This window comes from Nyctereutes procyonoides, unplaced genomic scaffold (genome assembly GCF_905146905.1).
Source record: "Nyctereutes procyonoides isolate TBG_1078 unplaced genomic scaffold, NYPRO_anot_genome, whole genome shotgun sequence".
Taxonomy (NCBI): domain Eukaryota; kingdom Metazoa; phylum Chordata; class Mammalia; order Carnivora; family Canidae; genus Nyctereutes; species Nyctereutes procyonoides.
In genome coordinates, this window is record NW_026575135.1 from 73,105,619 (window position 1) to 73,116,517 (window position 10,899).

The 10,899-nt window shown below is 44.2% G+C and overlaps 1 protein-coding gene across 1 annotated transcript in view; it reads right to left on the minus strand.

Annotated features, from left to right (window-relative positions):
* Positions 1–10,156, minus strand: part of BTNL9 (butyrophilin like 9) — a 46,288-nt gene extending 36,132 nt beyond the window's left edge. The window contains exons 1-4 of the mRNA XM_055302202.1: positions 9,979–10,156; positions 5,157–5,291; positions 3,254–3,601; positions 1,698–1,979 (exon numbers count right to left, since the gene is read on the minus strand). Of these exons, the coding sequence (XP_055158177.1) occupies positions 1,698–1,979; positions 3,254–3,601; positions 5,157–5,268 (742 nt within the window). The 5' untranslated portion in view covers positions 5,269–5,291; positions 9,979–10,156. The remainder of the gene's footprint in view (positions 1–1,697; positions 1,980–3,253; positions 3,602–5,156; positions 5,292–9,978) is intronic.
* Between the last annotated feature and the right edge of the window lie 743 nt (positions 10,157–10,899).

Consider the following 10,899-nt stretch of genomic DNA (forward strand, 5'->3'; position numbering starts at 1 on the left):
CGTCGGGCTCCCGGTGCATGGAGCCTGCTTCTCCCTCTGCCTGTGTCTCTGCCTCTCTCTCTCTCTCTCTCTCTCTCTCTCTCTCTCTCTCTCTCTGACTATCATAAATAAAAATAAAATAAAATAAAGCTCTAGGCTCCAGGGGCACCTGGGTGTCTCAGTGGTTGAGCATCTACCTTTGGCTCAGGACATGATCCTGGAGTCCTGGGATCGAGTCCCTCATTGGGTTTCCTGTGAGGACCTTGCTTCTCTCTCTGCCTGTGTCTCTGCCTCTTTCTCTGTGTCTCTCATGAATAAATAAATAAAATCTTTTTAAAAATAAAAGATAAAAAAATAAAGCTCCAGGCTCCAAATCCTATTATTTTTACAAACTCACAGAATGCACTCTATTTAGTTTTTAATGACAAACATTATGGGAAATAGTCTTCCCGGTGGAAACTCCTTTGTGTTAGGGCCCATTTTTCTGCCTTCTCCATGCATGCATCGTCCTACTGCCTTTCTGGATGTGGATGATATCTAGCTGTGAACATGGGACAAGGTGAGCTTAGGATCTTCCTACTTCACCATTTCCTCAAGCTCCTTATGTTTTTTCTTTTTCTTTTTTAAAGATTTTTATTTACTTATTCATGAGAGAGAGAGAGAGAGAGAGAGAGAGAGAGAGAGGCAGAGACACAGGCAGAGAGAGAAGCAGGCTCCATGCAGGGAGCCTGATGTGGGACTCAATCCTGGGACTCCAGGATCATGCCCTGGGCGGAAGGCAGGCGCTTAACTGCCGAGCCACCCAGGCATCCCTGTTTTTTTTTCTTTTTAATAACATTCTCTTATCTCTAGTTTACCTGATTGTAAGAATACAGCATGTAATACATATAACATACAAAATCTGTGTTAAGCTTCTACTTATATTAACAGTCAACATATATTATTTATTAGTAGTTAAATTTTGGGGAGTCAAAAGTTATATGTGGATTTACAAACATGCAGGGCTGAGGTTGGTCAGCACCCTTAACCCCCTGAATTGTTCAAAGGTCAACTGTAATAAAATTATTGATTTTTACCAATGTGAAGTATGGCCCATAGGTTAGGTTTTTCCTCAAGACTTAAAACAACTGGTTTTAAATCATTAAACCCTCATAATAAGACTTTGGTCCTAGATAATAGCCTCACTCTTCAATTCACTGCCTATCTTCTTCCCTAACCTACTACTTTTAAATCTACATGTGCACCGCACAATACCTTAGCACCCTTCCCTGCTTCGTTTTTCTGTACAGCACCTAATGTCTTCTAACCTTATAATTCACTCTTTTGTTTGTATTTTCACCACAGGAATGTGAACCTTAAGGCAAAAGTTTGGGGCACATTGTAGATATTTACACCTATCATTCGAGGGATGAAATTAGGAGCATATGAGCTCTCATTATGATCTCCAATGAGTAGTTTCTGGGTTTTAGGGCAAAACCTTTGGTGCATAATGATGATTCCCTGGGGCTTCCCCAGCATACTGTTTGGGTGAGAGGTAAGCTGTTGTACTCTTAGTAGGTTCCTGATATCCAAAGCGCTGACTTTTCAAGTATCAAGGTCAGTCCACCCCAGAGACAACCGGGCCCCAGTACCATTGAGCTGCTTTAGATGGCCTTTGGAACAATGCACATGGAGCACATGGTGAGCAGGAAAATTAGAGTTAGTCAGCATCCACTAACCTGCTATCTGGATGGTGAACTCTTTCTTCTGGATCAGGAAGGAGTTCTGGATGGAGCAAGACACATTGTTGTGGGCATCCCCTTGGACAACCACGGACGTTTCCAGATTGAACAGGCTCTGGGCATCCTGGACAATGGCTTCCATCTCTGGAGACAGGCACTGTCCTTTATGATCTTTCCACTGTGCCTGGGGTTTTAGGTACCAGCCACTGGAGCTGCACTTCAGCTGAATGCCTCCCTCCTTGAAGCCCTCAAGGGAGATGTGAGGGTCTGAGCCAAGCCCTGAGAGAGGCAGGAAGAGTGGGAAAGATCAGGCTCCCTCCCAGAAGTTGTACATGAAGTTCATGCCACTGTGCAATGTCTGCAGTCATTATAAGGTATCATAAACTGTGACTGCTTTTAACACCCATGTGGGTTCACAGCCCTCAACTGTGGACTATAAATGGCAGTCTAAATTGGTGGTGGCATGTGGGACATGTGGACAGCAGTACCCCAAGGGACATTTGGAAATACTGTGGGGGGCCATTTGGCCAGAAGGGCTACTGGCATTTAGTCATATTATGCAAGAGACAGTCCCCTGAAGTAAAGAAAAATCCCACTCCAAATTTCCATAGATTGTCCTCTGTCTCTCTTGAATCCCACCATAGTTTAGGTGCCTGTATCATACACACTCCTGCATCTTCCCATCCTGTGGAGCTAACTTCACATTTTGAATATGCAAAACATTGATATGTTTAAACAGCCATAATGTAACCTTTGTCCATCCAATGCTCCCTCCTCTCCCTTAAGTAACCAATTTCATTAGTTCCTAGTGTATCCCTTCCTGTGTTCTTTTTTTGCAATGTTTCTTCTTTCTTACACAAAAGGTTACATATTATACAACCTCTTTTGCATCTTGCTTTTATCTCTTACCAATATCCTAGAAATCACTCTACATCACTTCCTAGAGCTCCTCTTCATTTTTTTTCAGGTTCATAGAGTGGATCAGTCCATTGTGTGATGGACCATACTCAACACTTTTGCTTAGATAAAGCACTGTTGTAGAATTACAAATCATGCTGTGATGATTAAACTTATATGTACACTTTTTTCATATTGGAGCTATAGGAGGCTTATCTTCAGGTAAACTTCTAGAAGTGGGGTTGCAGTTCAAAGAGCAGATGTACAGGCAGTGCTGTTAGCTGCTGCCAAATTCCCATGCACTGGAGTTTTGCTTTGAGTTCCAGGGTACAGATTTCTTCTTCCCCACGGCTCTACCAAGTGCGTATGCTCAACCTGTTGAATTTTTGCCAGTCTCAGAGGTAAAAAAAATCCATCTCAGTGTAGCTTTAATTTGCTTTTCTTTCATGATGGGTAAGGATGAACATATTTTCATATGTTTAAGGGTCATTTGTGTATCTTTTTTGGAACATTTATTTTGTTAATTTTGTAACAAATTTTCCTTTTTAATAGTTTTTTTTTAATTAGATGTGTTTTCCCTTTCTCTGTCTACTATTGAGCAAAGCAGTTGTGTCCAAATGGGCACTTTTCTCTATCACTTTTGCCAAGTCACATACCTGCTACCTCTAGCTCCCAGATCGCTTCCTTGGAGAAGTTGGTGGAGAGGAAACGGCACCCATAAAGGCCCTCATCAGCAGGAATGATACCATGGAGTTTTAGGTTTACCATACCATCCATGATAAAATCCTTGATGAGTTTGGTCCTGTTCTGGAACTGCACCATTTGCTGGCTGTGGAGCTCCTGCCCACCATGGTACAGGTGCACCACATCAGAGGTGTGACTCCGGAACCAGCGGATCTCCATATCCTCGGCATCCAAGTATGGTGACAGGTAGCATGAGAACTCCACCTCTTCCCCTACAAGTGCCAGGATGGGTTCCCCAGGGCCTATGACCTTGACCTCCTCTAGGATGAGAAACCAGAATGACAGCCAACATCAGCTCTCTTCAAAAGTAAGTTTTTATCACATACCTTTACAGCTCAGGAATCTACAGTAAAGCATTCAAATGATGAAAGACACTTTACAGGACAACTGGCTCAAGTAGTTGTCATGAATATGCCAGATTAAAATATACACAAAGGATATTACAACCAGATACAATGTGTGGTGCTGGACTAGTAATTAGTTTGAACCAACCAGCTGCAAATGTCCTTTTGGAGACAGTTATGTAAATATAGCCAGGACATTAAATGAAAAGGAGTCTTTGACCAAAAAAAAAAAACCAAGTTAAAAAATATGTATACTATTATTCTCTTATTTGATTAAAAAATGACATATTTGCATAAAAACATATGTAGGAAAAAAGGTCCAAAATGAGATGTACCAAATGGTTGATGGAGGTAATTTCTGCATGATGGGAATAAATATTTTCTTGTTTTTTCCTTGTCTGATTTTCTAATTTTTTATAATGCACATGTATAGCTTCTGTAATAACAAAGGGTATTAATATAATCTGTGGGGGCTCCTTGCTTCATGTGTTTTCCTATCTGAAGGCCAAATCTTATCTTCAAGATTTTGATTAAGATTTTCTATTTGATAATCCTCTTAAATGGTGCCTCTTAAAACATGGCTCCATGGCTCCTCTACTCCCTGTTTTCTTCAATTCCCATGAGTTACTATTCCTGTTGCAGTCCCTATGCATGTGTTGTTTATTCATGCCATTCAAGTTGCCCTCACTTTTCTTTATGGCTTCGTCTTTTCTTGTACCTCCTTTTCTTCCTTTGAAGCTCAACTAAAACCTACTCCCAAAGCTCCCTCTTCATGGATCCCTCCTATACTTCACTTTGCTTATAGAACATAGTGGTTCTTTTGTTTTTGTTCACTCCATTTGAAATACCTTATTGCCCACTGGGTATAGCCCCAATACCCTCCTTACTAGCTTCTGTTTTCAGGTTGTCTCAAGCTGCTTCTTCCCTTATACTTGATGCCTGGCCCTCTTCCTGGGGTATGGCCTGCCTCAGTTTACCCTCCATCTGTCATCTTCTTGGAAATTAAATATCCTTCAGGGGCCTACTCAAGCAGTACTTCCTCTCTAGGGTTCTTCTTGGCTTTTTGGAAAAAAAATAAATTTCTCTCTTAGTTGCAATTACACATCTCTGGTTAATGTTTATCTTGCAGTCATATAGCTGAAAAGCTTTTATGTCATTACATAAAAGCTCTCTTGACCTTTTTGAGGACCTGGGATGTACCTGGTCATTTTGGTTTCCCTAGTTTCCAGCACAGGGAATCAGAGAATTGCATTTGCCTAATTAGTTTATACTCTCTGTTGGTTGCTTCTTTCATGAGAGAAGTTAAGCCTGAGATCCTTCCTGCCCTTCAGAAGCTGCAGCATATATGTGGGAGTGGAGCACCTGATATAGCCTAGTAGACTGTGGATCTCAGCTTGGGAGCACCTGGGAGGCAGGCGGGCAGAAGCTGAGGTGCTCATGGCCTGGCTGGGCCACAGGTTTGACGTACTACCTGAGTTCAGCTCTACAGGCTGGAGGAGAAGAATCAGATGGGTGAGGAAAAAGACACCACTGAGCACAGGAACTTTCTGGGAGAGGTCCAGGAAGACTGGGAAATACATCATTTCTTCTCAGTGGTGGAGGCCACCTAGAAAGGAACAGAGAGATGCTGGAGTGGATGCAGGAGAGCTGGAACACAGCCCAGCAGGCCCAATGTTTGTGCTGCTTCAATTTTTTAAAATAATAGTTCTTAGCAATCCCAGGGCTTGGCTTCTTTTAAACTATAGCCAGATGTGAAAGCTGCATCTAATTTTACCAGGTGTCACTGCTAGTGGTGTGTCTGACCTTGCTTGGACTCATGGAGCTCCAAGGGTACAAGGCCAAAGGGTCCCAGAGGAAGCAGCTTCTTAACTTTGCATTGTTTAGAGCCAGGAATAGATCCACACATTGTGTGTGAGCTCAGCTGAGATTAAGTGACTTCCCAAACAAAAGGAAATCTATAAGGACTCTCAGAGGCATTTTTGTTCTCCCTGCTCCTCTTCCCTTTGGCCTAGAACATGAAGTTCACAAACAGAGGAACGCACACAGAGATCTGATCTTTCAGAAGGGGGATGCTTGCCTGGCAGCAAGCAGCCTGCCAGCTCCAACCACAGCTGAAACACCTTCCTCTAGGCCTGAAACCTCAGGTGGAGCCTCCAAGAGGTCATCTAGGGTCTGTCCCTCTCCCTGCAAGACTGTTTCTTCTAGGCCACATTAACAGAGTTGTCCCATCTAGCTATATCCCCATTCGTGGTCCATTTGACCCAGCCCTGGCACAGGCAAGGACCGTCCCCTTTCAATTCTGAAACCCCCTTGGGACCTGTGGTGACATCTCACAGACTGATAGCCAGTGAGCATGGGCAGCCCATATGTCTTGGGGTACATTCAAGCCTCTCCACATTTCTCCTCTGTTTGGTACTGGGACTTTAGACAGCTTCTATAACTGACTGAACCTCAATTTCTTTGCCCGAGCAATGGAAGAAACTGGTGCCAATTCAGGAGGTCATTAAGCCTTCCATAGGTTGGCTAGGTGCTCTTTAATCAATAAAAACCAGTACCTTCTGCCTCTGCCTCCACCTTCCAAACATGCTTTCCATCTTCTTTTAGAGACTGCACACTTCCCCTTTCTCTCCATCATAGCACCCACAGGGGGAAGGCAGATTTCTTCAACCCCCAGTCTCCTCTTCTCCCTTTTTCTGCCCCCTCACCCTTTTCCTTCATTCTCCTCTTCCTAAAAACATGTTCTTGGTGTCCTGTGGCTGCAAAGTCCTATCCACACAACAACAGCATCACCAGGGTGTAGACAAAATACTTTTTTTTTTTCGGGTTAATCTATTTTATTCAGTGAAGATGAGCAAGCTCTCTATTACCTCAAAAATGTATATAATTCTATTTTTTAAATTTATTTTTTATTGGTGTTCAATTTGCCAACATATAGAATAACACCCAGTGTTCATCCCGTCAGTGCCCACCTCAGTGCCGTCACCCAGTCACCCCGACCCCCCACCCACCTCCCCTTCCACCACCCCTAGTTCGTTTCCCAGAGTTAGGAGTCTTTCATGTTCTGTCTCCCTTTCTGATATTTCCCGTGATGAAAGACTTTAAAAGTTGCTGGGATGCCCCCAGCTATGGTTTTCTTTTTTAATATTACCCTGGCTATTCGGGATCTTTTCTGATTCCAGACAAATCTTAAAAACAGACGTGGATGGAACTGGAGGGTATTATGCTGAGTGAAATAAGTCAATCGGAGAAGGACAAACATTATATGGTCTCATTCATTTGGGAAATATAAAAATTAGTGAAAGGGAATAAAGGGGAAAGGAGAAAAAATGAGTGGGAAATATCAGAAAGGGAGACAGAACATGAGAGACTCCTAACTCTGGGAAACGAACTAGGGGTGGTGGAAGGGGAGGTGGGCGGGGGGTGGGGGTGACTGGGTGACGGCACTGAGGTGGGCACTGACAGGATGAGCACTGGGTGTTATTCTATATGTTGGCAAATTGAACACCAATAAAAAATAAATTTATAAATTAAAAAAAAAAAACAGACACGGGATCCCTGGGTGGCGCAGTGGTTTAGCGCCGGTCTTTGGCCCAAGGCGCGATCCTGGAGAGCCGGGATCGAATCCCACATCAGGCTCCCGGTGCATGGAGCCTGCTTCTCCCTCTGCCTGTGTCTCTGCCTCTCTCTCTCTCTCTGTGACTGTCATAAATAAATTTTAAAAAAATTAAAAAAAATAGACACGTAGATCAATGGAACAGAATAGACAACCCAGAAGTGGACCCTCAACTCTATGGTCAACTAATCTTTGACAAAGCAGAAAAGACTATCCACTGGGAAAAGGACAGTCTCTTCAATAAATTGTTCTGGGAAAATTGGACATCCACATGCAGAAGAATGAAACTAGACCACTCTCTTGCACCAGACACAAAGATCAACTCAAAATGGATGAAGGATCTAAATGTGAGACAAGAATCCATCAAAATCCTAGAGGAGAGCACAGGCAACACCCTTTTTGAACTTGGCCACAGCAACTTCTTGAAAAATACATCTATGAAGGCAAGGGAAACAAAAGCAAAAATGAATTATTGGGACTTCATCAAGAGCAAAAGCTTCTGCAAAAGAAACAGTCAACAAAACTAAAAGACAACCAACAGAATCGGAGAAGATATTTGCAAATGACGTTTCATCAAGTTCCAGGCTCTGAGAAGACAGTCCAGCCTCTCTTGCCTGATGAAAAGAAACTGGCAGCAAAGGACTCCAGAGTAGGAAGACCACCTGGCTCTGCATTTTCTCTCCTTCTCCCTGTTTCCTTCTCTTCTCTTTAATGTCTCGGTATTTTCTTCTGGACTTTCAAGATAGAGCCCCATGAAGGCAAAAGCTGTGATGGTATATCAGCACCAGCTAGTACTTTTCAACACAAGAGGGGCTCAGAGGGCATTTATGAATCTATTTAGATAAGTCAGATTTTGAAGATTTAGTCAAGACTTGTGTTAGATGGTAAGTTGGGTTCTCCTACCACACAGTGACAGAACATTAGACAGGGTCACAGGTGGGGGCAGGTGTGTCTCACAGGAGGAGCACACACCACACTTCCCTGGGCTAAGAGGCTCCTGGGTGACAATCCGTGTATTTAAGACCCTGGAATTACTAGTGGGACCTCAGTTTTCTATTGTGATACAACTATGTGAATTCTATCACTGAGGAGGTTGCAGGGGAAGGAGGTCATAAATACATATACACACAGGCCTACATGTGCTTATGCCCACAGTAATAAAGACTAATATGTATTGAGCACTTACTATCTGCCAAGCACTTACTTATACTAGAAGTATTTATTATTATTATTATCACGAACAGGTCCAAATCACAGACAAGGAAACTGAGGCACAGGAGGCTAGGCAATTTGCCCACACATACAGCTAGGAGGTGGTGGAGAGGGGTTTCTCCTAAGCTCTGCACTTGTGCGGATACAGATTACTCACCAGCTGTGCTGTGTGTCAGAGCTGGATTCACCTCCTGTTTTCCTATCATCCAGAACATGACTCGAGTTAGGGAATACCTGACCACAGATGACAGCACTCACCCCGACAGCATCTCACATGCACTGCAGAAGCAGACTGAGTGCTTGGGTCTCAGCCACAAGACCAAACAAGCAAGCATGAGCAACCAGCCTGCAAAAGAATAAAAATTCCAAACTCCTACTGCTGATAAAACAACTTAAAACTGAAGTCTCCCTAAGACCTTACCAACAGCATCTTCTTGGATAGGAGGTACATGTGCTGTGGTCCCCTTGCTTCCAATGCACAGGTATTGAAAAGCTTTTAACTTGGAAGGAGACTGATGATTTCCTGAAGTGATTTCAGAGGGGTTGAGTGCTCCTTTTTACCTTATAGGGACCCCTCCTGCCCACCTGCTGTGGAGGTTTTGCTGGGGACAGAGTCTGGACCCACTGGATACTGGGGGAAGATGGAGACCCAGGGAGGAGAAGGACAGCCAGAAAGAGGTCTCAGGCTGGAGCTAGCCTTTCTGGGGCGGGGCGGGGGGACACATATTCTCTATACTCTTCTGGGAGCCTCTGGAATGTCCCTTGAAGACACAGAGCAATAAAGGTCATACACACTGATGAAGAAAAGCTGCCACCCTCCACTCAGGGGAATCCTGTTCCTTTACATTTTCTCCTTGGCATCTCTCTAACCCCATTCCACTCTTCTCTTTTCGCAATTCCAATTCTTGAACTACACTCTTTTAATTTGCAGTCTCTGAGCTCTTGGGTATCTCTTTAAAGCTTTTTTTTTTTTTTTTTTTTTTTTTTTGCTTTTGCCACTTCTGTGACCTTGAGCTGTGTAACAGCAGAGCGTTTGTCCTTCTCCCATTCCTGCTTCCTAAGCTGTACACCTGCAGAGGACTCTCCCACTCTCTCCCCCTCCAGTATCCACTGCAATGTTTTGCCCTCCACAAGCTTTCAGTTAATGCTCACTGGCTTACTCTGGTTAGATTTCTATTGGTCCAGAAGAGGATTTCCACTGTTAGTCTCCAAGGTAGATGAACTGCCCCAAGAAGGAACCTCAGGGAGGCTGGAGGGAAAATGGGGTATGTCAGAATCCTACCTTCTCGGGTGAACCTGCCTGAATGAATATCTCCCCTTAGCCACACTTGAAACAACCCATCCTGCAGCCAGGTTCAGCCTATGAGGTGATGCCAACCCATCTTGTCCTCTCTCCAAAGCCATCATTTTCTGCTTCCCATTCCTGAAAGGTGGAGGTTTAGACAGGTGTTGAGAGTGAGCCACATACCTGGCAGGTAGCAGCAAGGGGTCTGATATGGCAGATGGTTCCTGGTGAGCTCAACTCCCTGCAAAGGCAAGGCTGTAGTAAAACTTCTTGGTCCCAGGTATTAAGGTCCTCTGGACATGAGCTGGCAACTGAATTCAGGGAGCCAACTCATCTGTGGCAGAATTATCCACCCCCCTACCTTAAGACACACACTGCTTGCTCTGCCTTTTGCTATAAAAACCAAAGTGATCAGAACAAAACAAGGAAGTCTCTGTCACATCCTGCCTCTGTGAGAGAAGTCATGAATTAAATTTCCATGGACAATATATCCCTAAGGTATTAGAAGGAGAGGAAAGGTAGCTGGAAGCTTTGCAGACACTGAATTGCAGAGACTCTGAGCAGGGAGAAAATGCTCCAATTGGCTTCCTGGGATCTTTGGGACCCCAGGGAGACAGGATGGCCATCCCCAGCTAGCCCCTCTCTCCTCAGTGTCACGTGAAAGATGTAGAGACTAGACTGGACTATGCATGAAGGGTTGGTGCCCGACTCCTAACCAGCTATGCCCTTCTCGGCATGGTAAGGGAAGTAAGGAAGATCGCCTTGGAGTATTGCCATAAGTAAAACCTGCAAGAGCTAGTCACATACAACTTGGAAATAGGGTGGGGGCACTGTAGTGGGATTTCTCTAATGGAATGGAGCTCAGCAAAGAAGCAAGCACTACCTCACACCACCACAGTGCCACAGGCCATAGTGCAGCCACCTGGCTGAACCCCAGACTTATATCTCTCCTAGGGGACAGGTCTGAGCTGCGGCACAGTGTAGTTCATTCACATGCAGGACACCCTCAAAGACTCCCAGAATTGCCTGATTTTTCCAAAAAGAGAATGACGTCTGAATTCCCGGGGGGCTGTCAGTGGGAAGGGAAGGATTTCTGTCTGCCCT